At 41.1% G+C, this 21,042-nt stretch overlaps 2 protein-coding genes across 2 annotated transcripts in view; both read left to right on the plus strand.

Moving 5' to 3' along the window:
* The window catches only part of SARC_00854 (hypothetical protein), a gene marked incomplete at both ends in the record, with an annotated part of 5,365 nt that extends 4,702 nt beyond the window's left edge, over nucleotides 1-663 (plus strand). The window contains one exon of the mRNA XM_014305428.1: nucleotides 544-663. Within this exon, the coding sequence (XP_014160903.1) occupies nucleotides 544-663 (120 nt within the window). The remainder of the gene's footprint in view (nucleotides 1-543) is intronic.
* A 3,068-nt stretch (nucleotides 664-3,731) lies between these two features.
* On the plus strand, nucleotides 3,732-20,346 carry SARC_00855 (hypothetical protein; the record flags this gene model as incomplete). Its single annotated transcript, XM_014305429.1, has 18 exons — nucleotides 3,732-5,757; nucleotides 6,396-6,464; nucleotides 7,116-7,285; nucleotides 8,608-8,726; nucleotides 9,453-9,529; nucleotides 10,359-10,573; nucleotides 11,007-11,091; nucleotides 11,512-11,641; nucleotides 11,865-12,755; nucleotides 13,377-13,486; nucleotides 14,490-14,648; nucleotides 15,206-15,579; nucleotides 15,929-16,111; nucleotides 17,011-17,146; nucleotides 17,374-17,521; nucleotides 18,764-18,865; nucleotides 19,351-19,408; nucleotides 19,982-20,346. The coding sequence occupies exons 1-18, from the start codon at nucleotides 3,884-3,886 to the stop codon at nucleotides 20,344-20,346; spliced, it is 5,265 nt and encodes a 1,754-aa protein (XP_014160904.1). The 5' UTR covers nucleotides 3,732-3,883.
* Nucleotides 20,347-21,042: the final 696 nt, after the last annotated feature.

Genomic DNA, 21,042 nt, shown 5'->3' on the forward strand with positions numbered 1-21,042 from the left:
AAGGAGGAACGAATACGACCGTACCTTCTACAATTAAAGTAAGTATAGTATACACACACATAATATATGTATATATATAGTATATATATATATATATATATATATATAAGTATATATTTTTAGTATTGACTCAATTAATTGTAGTGAACTTTGAAATGAGGTCCGATGTATGTGTACGTGTACGCATTGTCTCAATTAGTTCGATCTGACTCAGTTGTAAGGCTGGGCTGCTTGGTTTCCTTAATTACTTTCTGTACAATCTGTTTGAATTTATTTTGCTATATGCACAGTATCAAAAGTGTAAGGTGCGATATTTGCGACACACGATCGAGCTGTTTAATACATATCCATCGCTTTTGCGAATATGATAGCGGCCGTTTGGAAGAGTCGCCCATATCTCAAGGGTAACTGATAAGCCCAGTCGTACAACCTATGTCTCATTTAGTTATATCTATGTGTGTACATATACACAAATTGGAGTACGTATAAAGGACAAGCCATACAGGTAAACACCACAACTGGTTATATAGTCCTAAAACATAGTCTTGTAAGTCCTTGGTCAAGTATCTGAGGACAGCAAGAGACCAGTCCTCCCACCAAGAGTGTGTGCCAGCACCTACTCGTACAACACATCCAGCCGTTGAGCAGAGCCGCCATGAATAAAGGCCGAGTGCTTGTGTTGGGATGGGGATGTGTATTGGAAAAGTGCCACCGCATCTGAATTTATGCATCGCATGCATCAGACAGTTAGGGAGTCTGACCTCTACAGGCTACACCACACGCCCACAGCAGGAGTTCTGCAGAAGTACTTGGTATAACGTATCATAGAATGGATAGCTGACTGTGCGAGTACAGCGTATGCACTAAGGTTTAAGGTTCAAATGAATACACATTGATGGCGGCTATAAATAGACCAATCGGCATCTGTCATCGTATATCGAAGTTCCTACAACGCCGCTCCGGATACACAAGCCGCCACTGACAATCCTACGCTCAGTCCACTCAACCTCGATAATCGACGGACGCGGGTAACATAGTAGAAACGCCTCATAAACTTAGAAGATACTTCAGCACAACGGTGAGCTAGGTTTTAGTACGCGAACCGTACGCGAATCATTCCTTCACGCTAATACGCGGTACGATGGCGAGAATATATCCGCAGAGTTCTGATACCCTCTGCTGCGATCACCAAATGCAGCGCCAAGTAAGTAAGAGAACAACGCTCGCACGACAATGTATATGGCACTCGAGGCCAGCAAACGCCACTCATATAAGTCTCTGAACAAGTGAACATCCCTCTTTATTTGCGTATTGAATCCAGGCCCAGCACCATGTGTGTGTGATCTTCCACAGTAGAGTGTCTACAACCTCCGGTTGAGCATGTCGTCTACACCCCTAATCGAGCAACTCAATGTATTCAGCTAAAAGCATGTATACTATTATACTGAAGTATTCCCAATGATCTCTAAAGCAGTGTGTTCAGCTCGAAGCTAAGCATAGTCTTATAAAAAGGCACCTGGAGATTCCGACTTCCCTGTTTCTAGCAACTGAAGTGTTTCCAACCAACTTTGGTCATGACAACTTCTTAAGACCGATCATTTAATAAATGATATCGCCAATATTTAACAACCTCGCCATATTTTAGACATAATTCGCGGCAATGCAGTCCAAGCCAGTTCTTAATGCGGAGTTAACGAAACTGTGCCATCATTACACACACAAAAAACGCAATATACTACAAGTGATGCACTTCATATGTCGCCATTAATGTAATAGAGATAGAGGTGCACGAATTAATTATAGTTCACTAGTATGCGGAATATGCGGTTGTAGGTTTACTGCTTGCTTGACTATTGGAGTGATGGGTGTGATACTACAGATTAGCCACTGATGTGAATTCGTATATGTGTATACCCACTCTGGTGAGATGTATATCACATGAAGTCCCCGCTCAGGTCATCAGCACACCAGAGCTCAGGCAGGAGGGTGAAGTTGGACAACCAAATTGAGGAAGTTTGACCCCTATGTTGTGATCTACTATAATTAGAAAAGTGGTGCTGGGATAGAAAGTCTATAAACCGTGGATTTATGAGAAACGTACAAAGATGCATAAATACAACGAATAGATGCGATACAGAAGCACAATTCATAAACACAATAAATAAATACAACACATTAAAACAATAAATAAACACAATATATCTTCGAGTGGACATATAAGAGACGATGTATAGTGGTGCAAAACCGCAGCACAATACACAAAGTCAATACATCTTTACGTGGACTTATGCGAAACAACTTTTAATTGTAAATAAAAATAATGCATGGATACAAAATAGAAGCACAATACATAAATACGATACTTGAATACAATACACAAGTACAATACATCTTCGCGTGGACCGATGAGAAACGACGTTCAATGGTAGACGTTTAAAGGTACATAAATACAATACATAAATACAATACATCATCGCGTAGAATTATGAGAGACGACATATAATATTACATAGCCACAATACATAAATACAATACATAAATGCAATACAACATCGCGTAGACTTGAGAAACGACTTATAATCGTACATATATACAATCCATCGTGAGGACTCGCTACTTATCACTTACTACTACGGTGGCAGTTAAAACAGGAGAGAGGCGATGTTTAATCGTACATAATAAATACAATACAATGTCGCGTGAACTTACCACTTGTCACTGCGGTGGCAGCTGTACGTCAAGTGCTGCTCAGGAACGAGCTTCTGTCATCTGTACACAACAACAACATATTTATAATACTAGTATTTACACAAGAGTATAAAAATAAATAGGAAGTTCTTTTCCTTCACCTGAGTATATGCGTGGTGCTGTACCCCCGCGAGCTGCCGGCATAATGAACTATGTACTTCAAAGTATGTTCTGGCTTTCGAACAACATGGCCCAGAACTAGGTTTTACAGAGATCAAAAATTCAGAGTTGAATTAACGTACTCAATACGGTTTGAACCCCCCTGAAGTTAGGGGCTGTCGTATCACATATAGTATTTTCCGTAAAACGTATGTACCACTTTACTGATGTACTGATGTATAATATGCCGCACAGGTAAACCTAGTTTTCCTATTGTCGTTTTGAAAACGCATCGTCGATCTCGTGATGACCCACGAACTGAAGAGTTAATCCGTATAGGGGTACAATTTGACAGTTAAACGTAAACGCTTATATACTTGAATCTTTTTACTACAAAACGTTTATAGGGGCTAAATGACTGGTAAAACCGTTCTATTTTGTGATTTAAACGGGCACTCTAAGACAACGTTCCGGAACACTTTGTACCTGAAGGCTCCGAACATGCCCCCATATCGACAGCCATAAGGTCACCCGATATAAACGTATATTAGAAACGTACTATATTCAAAATATATACGTTTCAACGCAAAAGGTATCGAGGGGCCACTCCAGAAGCCGTTCAGAAAGCTTTGTGTTCTGAAGACTGAACTTCCTTGTGCGATCAAAACAACAGCCGCACACGTAGCAAGTCTGTAACTGTGAGGAATCCCAGGCGTACCTTTGACACTGTATACCTGTGACATACGTATGCATGTACGTGTGCAGTGTCACTTGTTTGTCTGATACAGACTCGTATGTAAGCATAATCGTGGGAACGTATAAGTGTGCAGTATACATGCAGCTACAGCCGTTTTTGGTTCAAAAGGCACATGCACACGTATCCCAATGAAAGGGAAGCAGTACAGTTTACGCTGAGCTGACTAGTATAACAGAGATCCACATACATTGTCGAATTCAACCTCTGAACATAAATAAGTGAGCAAATAGAGATACTTAATATATATTTATATATACATATATATCTCACACATACAAAATGAGCTCTATAGGACGCACACGTAGCACAGGCATCCGCAGTAGTGCGCGACGAATCAGGGAAGCACTTTTATCCGATGGCCAACGAACACCCGAAACACTGGAGAGTGGTGCAGTGGTCAATGTGTCTACGATAAATGAGCCTGTTAATACCGATACATCGGAGAAGGAGGATACTGATATAAATATGAGTGAGAGTATAGTAGATGCCGAGAACACTGTGGGCGAGCGTCAGGTAGATACGGATGACATGGAAGTAGACATAGACAATCAACAAGATCGTCGTACAAAAAGGGGTAAACCTAAGAGCGTGCGATCACAACGCAGTCAGGATACACAGACACTGGTACATGAAGATATAGACACAATACCTGGAAGTGTGGTAGATAGTGTTGATCAGAGTGTGGAGGAGGATGGTATAAAGATGGTTGAGATAAATGATATCTCTGCCTTGACCTCCATGGCTACTGAAAATGACATACCAACGAGTGATACGATACCACAGGAACATACTCGTGCGCAAACAATGGATACAGATGACATAGCTGACACAACTGAAACACAGGACGTGTCAGCTGAGAAAGGAGAGCGAGGTGTACGAGAGGGCAGCCTTGCGCTTCATGATGATGGTAACGTAGCACAGGAAGGGATGAAGTACAAGTCCGAAACGCAGGCGTTGTTTGACGATTCAAGTGATGAGAGTGATGAAGACGTGCCCCTGACACTGGGTAGTGGTAGTAGTAAGAATAAGAGTACCTCTGCTCACAACGCCGCAGATAGTGATGGTGATGTCAATCGTGATCGCTTTAACCGCACAGACAGTGAACACAATGAACGAGGCTCAGACGCACAGCCAGGGGATGGTAGTGAGCAGGAGAGCAGCGGTTCAGCCTACACGAAAGCACACGATGACACGCACACAGTAGTAGATGGTGACAGCCACACGAAAGGTGAGAGTGATCACGCCTACGCTTCCTCGCCCACGGGACGTCCCGCCAAAGGGTCTAAGGCACGCGCAGAGGCCAAGGGGAAAGTAGTACGAAAGACCAGCAAGCCCAGACCGCGCAAGGACAAGGAGGGGGTGGACGGGGTGGGTAGCCATAAGGGCGGTAGCCGGGTGGGTAGCAGTAAGGACAAGAAGCTGAGCCGACCCAAGAAGGGAATGGCGGATAAGAAGGCGCTAGAGGATAAGATAGCGAACACCCTGAACACCATATATGCGGAATCTAAGGTTAAGCAGGCACCTCGCATTGTCAAGATATCGGGGCATTATACGGCCCTGAATAAGGTTGGTAGGAAGGACGAGAGTGTGGCGGAGATGAAGGAGATCCCGCTTGACTGGGATGGGGAGACGGTCAATACCGGGATGAAGCGGGACGACACCGGTACAAAAAGCAGCGGCGCTGGTACGACGCACAACTCAAGTACCACCAATCCCAAAAAACGCACCAAGCGCGAGCGAAGCTCAGACACCGCTGTCAGTGGGTCGAGTGTTAGAACCAAGCCGGCCAAGGTATCTGTGGCAAACGAATGGGGCGATACGGATTGCCTGTCGTATATTGACTCGTACAAGACAGTGGTAGGTATTACCAGCGCGTTTGGCCGAGATATGGGGAGTGGCGAGGGTAGTGGGAAAGCGCGGCGAGCCTCGAGCTCGGACACAAGTAGTCCTAGAGGGTCCAGAAGTAAGAAGGAGGTGCGTTCGCGTCGTGAGGGGGATGGAGGTGGGGCGGCTATGGGGTTGGGAAGCGATGGTGTGGAAGGGCATGTGAAGAAGTTAACGAATGTCATTCCACGTAAGTCCAGGAAGAATAGGGCTATGCTGAGCTCGAGCGAGGAGGAGGACTTCGAAATGGGGATCTCGTCGATTGAACCGTAAGTGTACTCACTCGTGTAGAATACATACAACATACGTATATATGTCTCTGTTTATATATATATACATATATGTATGATACATGTATGTATGTATATGTATGTATGTATGTATGTATGTATGTATATATATATATATATAGCTTTGTACTTTTTGTTGTGTATTCGCATCATGGGACATGTACTATGTATGCACCCGCGTCTCACAGTGGAACGTTATTATCCTTGTTGTATAGTACACTAAAGATATATTATCAGGGATAGAATAGCAAGAGGAAGTCGACTGTGACTACTATTAGTATCATTTCGTCCTGGAAACACAGAGGAAAGCACTTCCCTTATCTGTTGTAATGTATCTGTGCTGCGTAAAAGTTTATCATCATCTGTCGTCACATGCAATTCCACACAAGTTTATGCACATATTTTCGTGCTGGGAAGTGGGACGAAAGTACTTCCCATGTCTGTTGTAGCGTACATGTACTAAGTAGAAATTAATTTATTATAATATAGTGTATTGTGATATAATATATGTATTATTTTACTATATCATATTGTATTATATTTTATTTATTTTATTATTGTATTTTTCATTGTATTATTTTATGGAATTACATATCATACCACATATTCATCTGCAGTCGCAATCGTGGGGAATTGTCGAGGAAAGCGCGCCAGGAACCTCAGCGTAGCAACGATGCAAATCGCAGGTATGGAAACATATAATTATGTGTATGTTCATATATGTGTATGTAAACGTGTGTGTATTCTTATGTATATATGTATATGTGCATGTTATATGTACATGTGTGTATGTATATGTATATTTATATATATATATATATATATATATTCTTAATGAGTGAGTCCGCATCTAATTTATCAGGTTTACAATCTCATAAAAGAAAGTGTTTCGTAGTGTTGGAATGACAGGCTGCTCACGAATCACAGCCTACATCGTGCACAGCATCTGTGATCATCACATTTATATATATATAAATATATATATATATAATGATGTGCATGCTGCTTGACTACTTACCGAAAACCGGATGGATCGCGAGTTTTCCTTGAGGTATTAGCTACCGTATATTGTCATGTACTGGCGCGTCCTTGATCACACACACGTATATGTATGTATGTATGTATGTGTGTATGTATATATATTTATATTTGTTTTTTATTTATGTATATATATATATGTATGTATATATGTGTGTGTGTGTTTGTGTATGTATATATGTATGTATGTATATATGTATGTATGTATATATGTGTGTGTGTTTGTACGCACACATAATCTTTCTTCGAACATACACATAAAATATGCATATATTTGTATATAAACCTATACATATCAGGCGATCAGAAATTGATACCCCTCAAACTAAGACGGAAGCCCCGAAAGTGACCGGGGAATCAGCGCATGAAGGATATGAACTACTAGAATCAAGCATACGATTAGTATCTAGTAAGGAGCCCATGAAGCGAAAGGAGGCTAATATGGTCTGCGATTGTACCTATGACAACGGTGTGTGCATGACATGCGTGTTGCTGATAGTATACGTGGTGTGGTAGTATGTGTTTAAGTCTATACTCTTGCGGCTGTTCCCTTGACAACGGTGTGTGCATGACATGCGTGTTGCTGATAGTATACGTGGTGTGGTAGTATGTGTGTAAGGTTATACTGTTGTGGCTATAGCGATGACAACGGTGTGTACATGACATCCTGGATAACGATAGTTTACGTAATATACAAATATGTATCTAGCCTATCGAGCATACCTATGGAAACGGTGTGTACTTGACGTCCAGGACAAGGATAGTATACGCAGTATACAAATATGTATCTAGCCTATCGAACATACCTATGATTGTGTATGACATCCATGATAGTATACTTGGTTGTACGCTTTGTGTATATCACTCTCTGTGTAAAGCATATATGCTCGACTGAGTTGGTGACCGATTCAGTTAACATTATTTAAAAGAGAATCAGTAATCAACTGTCTACTGAGGTTTATATTTTGTTGCTCATGATACCTTATCACACGATATTCCTAGCAACCATGATGATTGCTAGGGAGTTTATGGCATCTCTAGCAAACAAAATGGTTGTTAAGGATTTTGTGAAGGATCATTGGTCAACACTTCAGTGCGATGTTGTTAAACACACTTGTGAATAGCTGTCCGTGCGTCATGCACAGTTCCCTACATACTTGTGTGTATGATATTCCCAACATACGTAGGTGTGTGTGTGATAATAGCTGTGCTTCTGGCCGTCGTATCATGTGCAAGCTTTTGTACCGAGGCCTATGCCTGTGCTGAGTCAAAATACTAAGACCATGCCCATTCTATTAATAGATATGATTTTTCTAATTGGGTTTTGAGCGCCTTCTGTAGTGTATGTATTTGATACGTCTATATTGTCCATATATATATCCAGATAATCGTTTCAGAATATACGCTTCACCGGTCTTCTATCATTATCTTACCCCATCTCTGTATTTTCTCTAGATGAAGATGAACTAGAAGACGTGCACGCAATGTATAAACATGCATTCTATGTCCCTACATTGTTCAATTATATCTAAATGAGCATTCTAATTCACTCGCGTATTCCTCCCTCGCCCCTATCTGCTATTCAGATGAAGATGAATGAGAAGACACATATTGTATATACATACATGCTTCTTATTCGCTTCTCCCACCCTTAACCCTTATGCAATCCCATCTTGGCATATTATTCAGACGAAAATGAATTGGAAGACATACAATGTATAAACATGCATGCTCCTTGTTTGCTTATGGCACCCTCATCCCTTATCCCATCCCATTTTGCATATTATTCAGATGAAGATGAGTTAGAAGACGCGTGTGGTCCTGGGTGCCTTAATCGCATTATGCGCCTGGAGTGCAGGCCTGAACTATGTCCCTGTGGCTCGCGTTGTCAGAACCAAAGCTTTCACAAGGTATTTGTGGTGTGGTTTATGAACCTGTTTCTTTGACCATGAGAGTCTACTTATGAGCATGTATGTCTATTGTATGTTTCATCTGGACCAGAGTTTTCGCAAGGTATTTTGTGGTGTGCTTTATTAACCTAATATTTGACTATAAGAGTCTACTTATGAGCATGCATGCACATTGCATAAGATATAGTGAGATGAACTTAATTGGGAAAAGATGTATATATGTAACGGTCCTGATATCAGAATCCTTGCTTCGGCAGTGTGTTGTTTGGTGTACTTCATTGAACATGCGAGACTATTTATGGACACGAATGACTATGCCATGGCCCATCTGCTAGAACCATGTGTTGTGTGGTGTGCTTTATTCAACCCATTACTCCGCCCATGATAGTTAACTCCTCAACATGGATGCCTATTTCATGGTCCACACACAAATGAATACGTTCATTGGATAATTCACATCTAGTAGCCATTGTCCCTGTGATTCCGCTTGCTCTCCACTGCGTCAGTGTCGCCCTGGCATATGTGTTGCATGCTGATGACACATTTTGACACCTTGGTATTAAATTAGTTTCAGAGTCTTTGTTTATCAGACAATACATAGACACCTGTTACGATATAGTACTACCCGAAGCATGTGTACTGTTCAGCATTACGTATTCGTGTAACTGATTGTACAAGTGTTCGTGGAGGTGTGTTGCTAAAGTGTCCATTCAAACATTCCCGTAGGGATTGCAAGTGCCATTGGAAGTGTATGAAACGGAGAAGAAGGGTCGGGGACTACGTTCGCCCGAGAAGCTGACGGGGTGAGTACCACAGTGGTTTGTGAGAGCAGAGATTTGTTTCTAAAGCAATAATGTATATGTGTGTGCGCGAGTGTGTATATGTGTATGTATGTATGTATATATATGTATATACATCCATACACTCTTACGTATTTAATCTAAAAAGAATTGCACAACGTTGATGTTTAATGCCTTGCGAGGCTATATGCATTATGTTTTGTTTGTTCTATTCACTCACTGCGACTCTGTATATTTTTTTCACGCATGCCCATTATGTTGTGTATAGTGATGTAGGTATGATTGAAGTATCTCGTAAGCTTTACTCTGTGCACTGACACTGTATCTTTATATTATATTTTACTGACTCACCCATTCTGTTGCTTATAGTGAAGCTCGGAATGCACAACGATAGATAGGGTTCCACTGTGTGTTTTGAAATTCTACATCGGCCTCCATTTAAACATACATATCTTGTTCTGATTGGCGACCCCCTGCATTGGCTATATAATATACTAGAGCTCTGCATTGTCAAACGTTCGTGACCATATATGTACACCCTTTCTGTTCGGTATCCTGAATCACTGCATTTGCTGCGATATACTTATTATTCTGTATGCTGACGTTATTAGCGGCAATAGTCACCCGAATTCTCCTCTGTGTGCTTCAAAAGATGTCTCAATTTCTCACTATAGGCACCCAAATTCTCTTCTGTATGCTCCAAAAGACGTTCCGATTTTTCACCCAAATTCTCTTATGTATGCTCCAAAAGACGTTCCAATTTTTTACCCAAATTCTGTTTTAATGTTTTGTATGTTAAATATCTTCCTATACTGCCAATTTCTCGCGATAGCGGGTCCTTTGTGATGGAGTATGTGGGGGAGATCATTGGACAAGAACAGTTCAAAGAGCGCCTAGTGACCTATGGCGAGGCAGGCATCAAGCACTTCTACTTCATGACTTTGGGTCCAGACGAATTTATCGATGCTACCAAAAAAGGAAGTCCGTCCCGATTTTTCAACCACAGTTGCGACCCGAATTGCGAGACCCAAAAGTGGGTGGTAGATGGTAGGGATGCGAATGCATTGATTATCTGTGCGGTAGGGTTGGGCAATGGGAGAGTTTGCTATGTGTATATATACAGGTATTGTCGGTACATATATATATATTATATTCGTAGATTATAAATTCGTGGTGATATACGATTCGAATTATTATAGCGGGGATCACGTGTTGCATTCCATATATTTGTCTTCTACAACAAAATCCAATTTAGAGTATGTGCGCTCATTGTCTCAACATTCACGTCTATATGGTATATTTATATATTGAGATATAGAGATATTCTAGTATCATGTGTGTATGCTTGTTTGTATGTAGATACAACTATATGTATATGTATAAATTTATATTATGTATATGTATGTACATGTGTATGTATGTATGTATGTATATATATATATATATGTATTGTTAACGGATTAGTACATTTTTGTTGCAGGCGAGACCAGGATTGGTATCTACACGACGCGTGATGTGGAACCGAATGAAGAGTTGACATTCGATTATCAAATGGAGCGCGAAGGGTGAGTGTGTTTTACTGTATTGTTATTATTTCCTTTTTTTATGGGGGTCGATTACAAGTCTTTGTATTGTGTGTCTGTGTGACAAACATCGTGTCATAGAAGCTACATAAATCAAAATATAATTTTGTATATTCGTTAAATCATGGCAGGGGTGATGTCTCATGTGTGCACACCGCACACTCTCTGATATTCACTTAAAAGATACACTACAACAATGCCTCACCCACGCACGAATTCGTTTGGTCGCTCAGTGAGTTACTTCCAGGAACATTATTGTAATCTCCAGTCTCTAGAGACTCTATCGGCGCACCAATTGGGTCTTTGTTCTATTTGTATATGTATATACTATGGTATTGGTCTATCTATGTATTGATGCACGATGTATCGATGTATTGATGTATTCCGTTTTTGATCTCGCAGAGAATTGAACCAAAAGTGTCATTGCGAGAGTAAGAACTGTCGCAACTGGCTGAGTAGTCAGAAGAAACGTCCCACTCACCCAGCAAGAGGGCAGTCACTCGTTGATGTGGAACCAGAGAAGGTCAATGTGGTATGTTGCGGCATAGGTGGTTGTTCTCATTTCGGCTTTATTGGTGTGTATGTACGTATGAATGTATGTATGTATATATGTGTGTGTGCGTCTGTGTCTGTGTCTGTCTGTGTCTGTGTATATATATATATAAATACGGTATATATTATATATATATATCGGTATATTATATATATATATATATAGGTATATATCTTACAAGCACCTTTCATTCCCACTACAGGCGGCTGCCTTCAAGACGCTCAACAAGCATAATGCGCTGGCGTTTATCCGTACATTGCTGACGGTGATCAATGACAGTGACTATCTGGAGGACGGGATGGCCCTCATGCTGTGCTTGGATCCGGATAAGCTCAAACCATCGGCCGTACAGGCTCTGCTGAAGTTCAGGTTACTCAAAGGTCTGCGTTTGTTACTTGACAAGTCGGTCGAGAGCCTTGCGCAGGTATCAACACTAGAAAACCGACGCGCGCTGGAAGGGTTGGTGGATAAGACAGTGACGGCTATAGCGGACGTGGCTACGGATGCGAGTGTCGCTGTAGCTGAAGGGGCAGCGATGGACAACGACACCACTACAGAGGCGGATCAGCAATTAACACAGGGCGCAGGCGAACAAGAGAGTGTGCGTGCAATAGCCAATGGGGACGGTATGAGTGGGGCGGTGAAAGCAGAAGCAACGGCAGATGGCACTGACACGCTTGGTGGTGGTAACGAGGAGATCGATCAAGACCCAACGGATACCGTCTCTTCAGAAGACGCCAAGGCCGCTCAAACAGGCGCGGATGCCGTTGCCATAGATACGGACAATGCTGGCCCCAAGCCGTCTCCGATTGAGGCTGTGAATAAGCAGGAATCACAAGACCTGATAGTGTCCACAGAAGACACTGATGCGCCTGAGCCCTCTGTGACTGAGGCTGAGCACACGCAGGATCCCGAAGACCAGACAGCACCCGCAGAAGTAAAGGGAGAAGTGGTAGACGTGGTGACAGAAAAGGCGCAACCGCCACAGGACTTTGTGGAGGAAGATCTGTATGCGCTCGCCACATCGGTAATTCGCAACGACGTGCCTGTGGTGGTTGATGCGGCGGAGACAGCCCAGCTAAGGCAACTCCAGGTAACCATAGGTGTTTGTTTGTGTAAATGTGTATGTGTTTGTATGTGCATGTTGATATATATTCATCTATGGCTATATATATATATATATATATATCTACAGCTGTATGTATATATATGTGTGTGGGTGTATATATGTATATATATATATATATACCAAAAGTCTATTTTTCTGTAGTTTCTGCAAATGTGGAGGCAGTGGGTTGTATGAATAGTTAATTGCACTGCTACTATCACTGGCGCGTCAACTACAATATCAGACTGTAGTCTGTCGGTGTAGTTTTTATCTATGTCTGTGATTTGGGACAGGCCATGTCGGAATACCGACATACAATCACTTATGTGCTCTGTATATCGGGATGGTATACTGAGGGTTATAGCTACAATGCATTTCGAACAAATCCGGTTTTTCTATCCAATACATAGTTTATATTGGACTTGAAAAAAAGGATCTCTTCTTTTGCCACATCCTATTTGGGTCCTTTATAGTATTCATCAGAGTAGCATTCAAAAAGTTCTCTTTCATACATGTCTATGCAGTACATCTGTTTAACACTCTAAGCGCTCTCTCCCCGGTGCATCGACTAATCCCATCCAATTTGCCATGCACGCGATACCTCAGATCATTATTCTAAGGATTCTCTCTAAGATCGAGTTCCAATTCCGCAACCCAATCGACGATGGTAATATGTGGCCTGTGATCAAGAGCCTGGCTAAAGAAACGAACAAAGAGTATGTGCATGGAGCTGTTAGTGTGCGTGTGTATTTTAGCTTCTCTCTAGAATAATTGTGGTGTCGGATGATGTAACCTGTGCTTATACGTGACACCCAGATACTGTAGTACATATTCAGATATAGTTCACGTATTTACATATATAGTATACGTGACTTCCAGACACTGTAGTATACATATTTGAATATAATATACGTATTTAATTGTAGTATACATATTTAATTGTAGTACGCGTATTTAACTATAGTATACATATTTAAATATAGTATACGTAATTATATATAGTATACGTGACTCCCAGATACTGTAGTATACATATTTAAATATAGCATACGTAGTTTCCAAATACTTTCTGATATGCTTTCCTATTCGTTTACATACAAACAACGAGCATGTGTGCTGAGTCGCTAGTGTTCGTAAGGCCCACATACTTTTCAGACGCGTTGAGTTCTCGTGCAGTAAATTATTAAAAGAACGTGGGCAATCAGCCAATCGTGGGTGTTCTTATGGAACGCTTTCCAAAACATTTTGTTTTTGTTCGACCAAAGCTTCAGATAGAGTATGTGCCATAAACCACAGTAGTGAGTGTTATTTCTGAACCCATTCTCATGGTGGAATCTCATTTGCCGAAAGGAACAAATAGATCAATTGAAGGGGGTTTTCAAATGTGTGTTGCTTTTGTGCTATACAGTTCTATACTCGTTGGTAGCCAATATTTGCAGATGAGCTACGACGTACACACCGTGAGAATAAATAAACAGTCAAGGCGTGGTATGAACGTACTGAACCTTTGAACTCTGGCAATTCTAGGCGTATTACAAACATAAATATATTTTATATGTATGTATATGTATATATATATAGCTAAATATTAACAGACATGAGAGTACTACCATCATACGCAGATAAACATTTCAATTGCGTACTATATTAAGTGTGTACTCGATCCGTATCTTGCATCTGTGGTACAACTTAACTAGTGTGACTTGCCTTTGTCCACAGCATATCCGACGCCGCCGGACGACTGATAACCCGTTGGAGCAGTCTTCGCAAAGAAATCAAGATACCAAAGAAGACCCGAGAGGACAAAGAGAAGGAGAAATCCGACAGAGAAAAATCCGACAGCCGCGATAGGACTAGAAGGGCCAGTGAACTCAATAAGTAGGTATCTTCATATAGACAACATCAGAGAAATATGACTCGTACTCACTCCTGCTCTATGGGTGTAAATGTGTAAACGCATAAGTATATACTAAGTTATTAATGGCCTATTTACCCTGGTGAAAAGACGTACATTTCATTTGCTAGTTGAAGTATCAGAAGATAGGATAGGCTGAATTAACCGCTTGGAATCACGGTATCGATATAGGACTACTTCTTTCGTTGCACGTAGTAAGTGTAGCTGTATACTATACACATGCTTTGTTTATTCGTTTGTGGCCAATATTCAGTAATTGTATGTTATATTTGTATACTTGTGTAAAGGACCTTATACTTAATCTGACATCCAATGGTGTATATGCCTAATCACGATAAGACGCCATGATTTGTAAGTCAAATCACATGATCACGCAAGTTTTGTAGGCGTCATCTTTCTAATATTCGATGATATACATGCTGAATCGCGTGATCACTCAATGATAGACGCTACTTCACACTTGCACACGAGTACTTTTACCTGGATCACGCTAACACCCAAGACTGGTCTGTCTTTGCAGTGACTATAGCTCTGCGTACGCCGCTGCGGCCAGCCGATTCGGCACTCACAACAGACTACGCGGGAGTATTGGTGAGGTGCCCCTCAAACCAACACACAGCACACATATCCACACCCACACGCCTAAAGACCTCGATCTAGAACAGATATACAATGAGATGATGGACCAGCTCCCTGGGCAGGCTGGCGTGCAGGCACACGCACAGGCACACACTGTGGGTCGACGGGGTTTGTATGAGAGTGTGAGAGGTGGCAATGGACTGACATACAGGGAGATGGGAGAGTTTAGTATAGACCCGGGTGCGCACATTGCCATGTCGCATACAGAGGCCGGCGTTAAACCAGTGCATGGTATGGCCGAGGGAGGGTCCCTGGGTAAGTGTACTTGAAAATGCGCATGTATTTAAGAGTATATATATGTATGTTTGTATTTGTATTGTGATATATATATGTGTGTGTGTGTGTGTGTATATATATATACGTCTGCCACGCGGGCCGTCTGTAGTGAGCCTTATGATGAAGTGTTGAATAGTTTGTGTTAATGGACTGGGCCGCCCACCTTAATATACATACCCTTATTCATTGCATGATTATATATACATGCATATCATGTTTATATACATACATTTTCTGTTCCTATACATACACTTCCTCATCCTATCCTTCTACTACATTTGTCTCATTATTATCATACCTCGCTTGTACTCTTCGCCCCAACTCTCAGCCTACAACAGCCGGATCGCACCTTCATACGGCATGTACAGTCAGCAGTACCATCAGTCATACACCCATGCCCAGGGTTGGCAACAGAGCATTGCACAGCAACATAATGACATCCCTGACCCACGGATCCAACCCCTCGCGCCCCCTGAGGAAGCCTTGCCAGCAGGCTGGATGTCTACCATGGGTGGGTTTTTATTGTGAACTTGAGTGCTGTATTTCTGTTCATCTAACGAACGGATTGGTGAAAATTGTTGCTTTCTAGCAAGGATTCTAACTTAAAAATATATGTTTTTGTACGGGGTATATACTCTGGATGTTGCGATGTATGGTTTGAGAGTGTGTGCTAAAGTGTATGTGTCTGTGTATATGTGTGTGTGCGTGTATGTGCGTGCGTGCGCGTGTGTGTGTGTGTGTGTGTGTGTGTGTGTGTATTTGAAATTATGTATGCGTGTATACATAAATATTGCTCAGCTGCAAACCCTTCCTAAGCAACAGATGTATGCATGTGTATATATGAAGTGTAGTCATTCTGGATACTAGCCAAGAAATGGTATTTCAGAAGTAGTTTATTTAAGTGTTCAGAAGTGTGTATATATGAAGTGTAGTGTGTCTATGCACGCTGTAAAAGTTAAAACCCCCTGTGCGGCTTTTATAACTCTTGCAATTGTTACAACCTGTATTGCGCTCAGCTGTTTTAATCCGCTCATAAGGAACAATGAGTGCACTATAGCCGTGTACATCTGGCATACACAACACTGTATACTGACTATCCGTAGGAATTAGGCAATTCCAAAACATATCCGCACAACCAAACAACACTGTACGTATGCATATACCCAGAGGCAATAAGTCTGGTATAATTATAAATATCTCTGATACACAATGTCTTAACTACTTTTTGGAAAACAAGCCGTTACGCATGTTATCCACAAAGCCAACCAACTCACCCTGTGCACAAGCAGATACCAACAAGCATCGAGCTTGTGTTGCAATGTATGTATATATGTATCTATTTCTCTGTACATCTGTGTTGCACTCATTATCATCCCTCATACATATCCTCCCCTGTTGACCCATCCGCAGATCCCAAGAAGCAACGAGTGTACTACTACCACGTAGACACTAATCAAACACAATGGACTAAGCCAACAGCCGATACAGTACTGCACACCATAGCACCACAACCCTCGCTAGCAGACGAGGTGCCAGCTAGTAAAAGGTGTGTACGTTGCCCTTGTGTGGTATTGCGTACATCTATATGTATGTGTATATACACAACTATGTTTGTATATATGATATATATATTTATATTTATTTTAATTCATATACGGTGTATGTGTGTCTGTATGTATGTATGTAAGTATATACAATTAAAACAATAGTATATAATCATGTGTGTATCCATAAATATATATATATATTACTAAATACCAATCTTCCGTATAGCCCCACATCACCCTCCGGTTCAAGAGACTCCTTGAAACGCAAGAGTGAGGCGGCAGATAAAGCTTCCGAATCCGCTCACAAGAGGCAGAAGACCAGCGTCGAAGATACGAAGACACTCGAGGAGAGGAAGCGCAATTTCAGAGCTATGGTGCGTGTGTAAGGGAAAATTGCATGTTCAGGAATATATTTGCGAAAGTGAGCATACGGGTATATACGTATATATACTATTATATTGACATATGTGAACGTGTGTGTATATAGTTATGGTGTGTGTCGGGTGTATCTACCTACTTTGAGTAGTGTCTGTATCTGAATATATGCGCCCTCTTATATAGATCTAGATATTGTTTATACGTGTATATCCAGAGGGTTTTTTCTGTGAGGGGCGTACCTGCATGATATTGACCAATAACCTTGATTGTATATTCATTAGGGTCTATATACTTAAGTGTTCTTTATGGATATATGCGTACATGTATATTTAGACCTTTGGTGTTTACGGAGAAGCATCGGCACACATGGAAATCAGTCTCAAAAGTATATCCCAAAAGTATATGTGTATGCACATAGTACCAATGTACCAACGTGTTCGGTTGTCGAACAGTCTGTGGTAGCTCTGCGCTGTATGAAATATGGTACAGTACTTCGAGGGCTGGCCTTTAAGCCGGGGCAAGACGGACGCTGTGTTGCTCGCCTTTTCAGAAACTATAAATAGATCCGTATGGTCATATTCGTTTCACAAGCACAAGTAATGTGTCTTCAATTAAAGCGTTTGTACCTGATTGGCATTGTATGTTCTTCTGTTCGCGCTGACTAGATGCGTATGCTCCTATACATGTTTTTACAATGAATATAGATTTACAAGATAAGCCGTTCGAATAGGGTGGATGTTGATTATATTCACACTGAGAGCTGTTTTAACATTCCGAGTATATTGAACATATCAAGGATATGTACATGTAGGTCGTAAGGGATTGATATCGTGTAAGCTAAATTGGGCTTAAGGTCTAGAGTTTAAATATTGACCTGTTTGTTTGTTTTTTACCTTATGACTAGATGTGTATGGTTATATTTATACATCTACATACATACAATACCAATGCATTTACGTTATATCACTAGATATTTATGGTTCTATTTATATACCTACATACATACAATGACAATGCGTAGTTTGCATACCAAATAATATTCTTTGTAGTACATCTCACAACTCACCATACAATCTTTGTACCACATGGTTCAGGGGTTTAGGGTAATTCCAGTACACTATATAATCTTTGCATCACAAGGTTCTTAAGGTTTGGTGTTAAAACTACGTACCCTTTGTACCTCAGGGTTTAAGGTGTCCATAACTCACTTTATATCTCGGTTTGATTTCTACAATTAGGTCTCCAAATCTGTCATCAAAGTACTGGGCAAGTACAACAAACCCGGCTGCAAATTCGGCCGCATCACAAACAAGGACGATTTCAAACATCTCGCTCGAAAGGTACGCCTTTTTATTTACTCGGAATGGTACTACTTCTCATTTCTCGCGCTACTATTTAGATACGCCGCCTGTTAGGTAGCCCCGATTTCTCTTTGTGACGAACTGCGTACCTCTACTTCTTGTTGTAGTATGCGTTATTTAATTACGAACTCAGAGATATCCGTTAAAGCCGAGCCCCGTTTCTTTTACCCCCGTATAGAGTGCGCGTACGAGACCCTTGTGTGTGTGTGTTTGTATCATTCGTATGGAGACTGAAGAGTCAGTTCTCCGTATGTGTAAAGCACACTAAGAAGTCCTTCATTGCCACCGGATGTCGTGCGTATATGATGTTATATTATTCTTATGCAACAGTTCTGTCGTGCACTGAAGTGTGTATGCTGTTATCCAAAGGGAATAGAGATCGTCTGTGTGCTGCTGCTTTTAGGGTTTAGGGTTTAGGTACTGATATGCCTTCAATTTCCATCTCGTCTCTGCCCTCTTCCTAGATCACCCATATGATTGTCGAGAGGCATACCAAGAAGAACGATTTTAGTGCCACTGAAGGTACGTCAATTTTTTTACATGCAGAATACATACGTATTACGTTTTTTTGTTTAGTGTTGATATTTGAAAGTTGATATAAACATGCGCATGTATAAACGTATGGCTCGCCAGTCTGTATATATATGTGTGTGTGGGTGTGTTTGTATATATATATATATATGTGTGTGTGTATGTTTGTGCATATATATAGATATTGAATATATATATGTGTGTGTGGGTGTGGGTGTGTATATATGTGTATATATATATTGTGATATTTATATATATTCTTCAATTGCTTACTAAGGCATCCGAATATTTATATCGTAACAGAATATATTTTGCAATGTCTTTTTTGGGTGTTGACGTGGATACGACACAGGACGGGTTGCGTCTTGTTGTAAATCTTGGCCTGTACTTAAATGCTCGGTGTGTATCGATCAGCCTGTAGATCTATATATATATATATATTAACTATATTTATATATCTTTATCCATAGTATTAGAATTATTAGCATTAAATTACTATACGTATTGTATACCTGCATGTTTGTCTGATACCTATCTCCCATGTCACCCCATTTCTCGCCACAGCGGTGCACGAGAAACTTGAGAAATACATCCACAAGTCCATGAAGAAGCAAGGGAGTGTCTACACGCGCAAAACCATGGACTCTGATATCGAGTATGCAGACACCAACACCGCAGCCAAGCGATTGACGCATCTGAAGGAGCGGAGACGAAGGAAAGAGGCCGAGGCTAGGCGTAAAGAGCGGCGACGCAGTGATAGCAAGTATGTGTCTGATGCTGTCAGTTCACCGAAAGAGGGGTTGACCTGGAATGAGAGCACCGCTCGAGTGGATGGGCATGTAGATGCGGCGGCGGGGGGGGGGGTGGAGTATATGGAAGAGGATAGTGACATGCATATTAGCGATGACAGTAATGACCTTATGGATTAGTAACTTAGTATTATAAACAAACGCGCGCACGGGTGGTTGAGGGTGTGGCGAAGTTGAACACGTGGGTTTTTCTAGGCTGTCTGTGATTAGTGACTTAGTAAATATAATAAATTCATATATGGACTATTGAGGGAAGTGAAGACAGCCACATGGGCTGTAAACGGGGATTAGTGACTGAAGAGGTAGGATAAATGCTCTAGAACTATTGAGGGACTTAAGGACAAGCAAATGGATTGTGTTTAGACTGCAATTAGTTTTTCAGTATGTTGCACAGCCGCACTTATGTTGTACCATTGCGATAAGTGACTTGGTAGATGAAACAAATGCACACATATGCCATTAGGTGAATGGAAGCGAACAGTTAAAAAAAGCCGAGTGTTGGTTATGTATCTTACAGAAGACGCTTAGTAAAGTGACGTGCTACTGCAAGGATGATTCACACAATACACATAAAGATACCTATAAGTTGCATTGGACTAGTAACATATATCGAGCCACCTGTATTGCTTTCCCTATACTTTAAACTATGACGGGTGCTCCTAGACTCTATCCCCCAACAGCGGGCATCACAAGTGTGTGCCTATATCGCTGTCTAGCGACTTTGGTATATATGCAGAATATATCCCACGATACTTGGACTCTATGAAAGCGACAGATCAGAAAACATACTAAATTTAAAAGACACAAACAACACAC

This window comes from Sphaeroforma arctica (genome assembly GCF_001186125.1).
Source record: "Sphaeroforma arctica JP610 unplaced genomic scaffold supercont1.30, whole genome shotgun sequence".
NCBI classification, from domain to species: Eukaryota; class Ichthyosporea; order Ichthyophonida; genus Sphaeroforma; species Sphaeroforma arctica.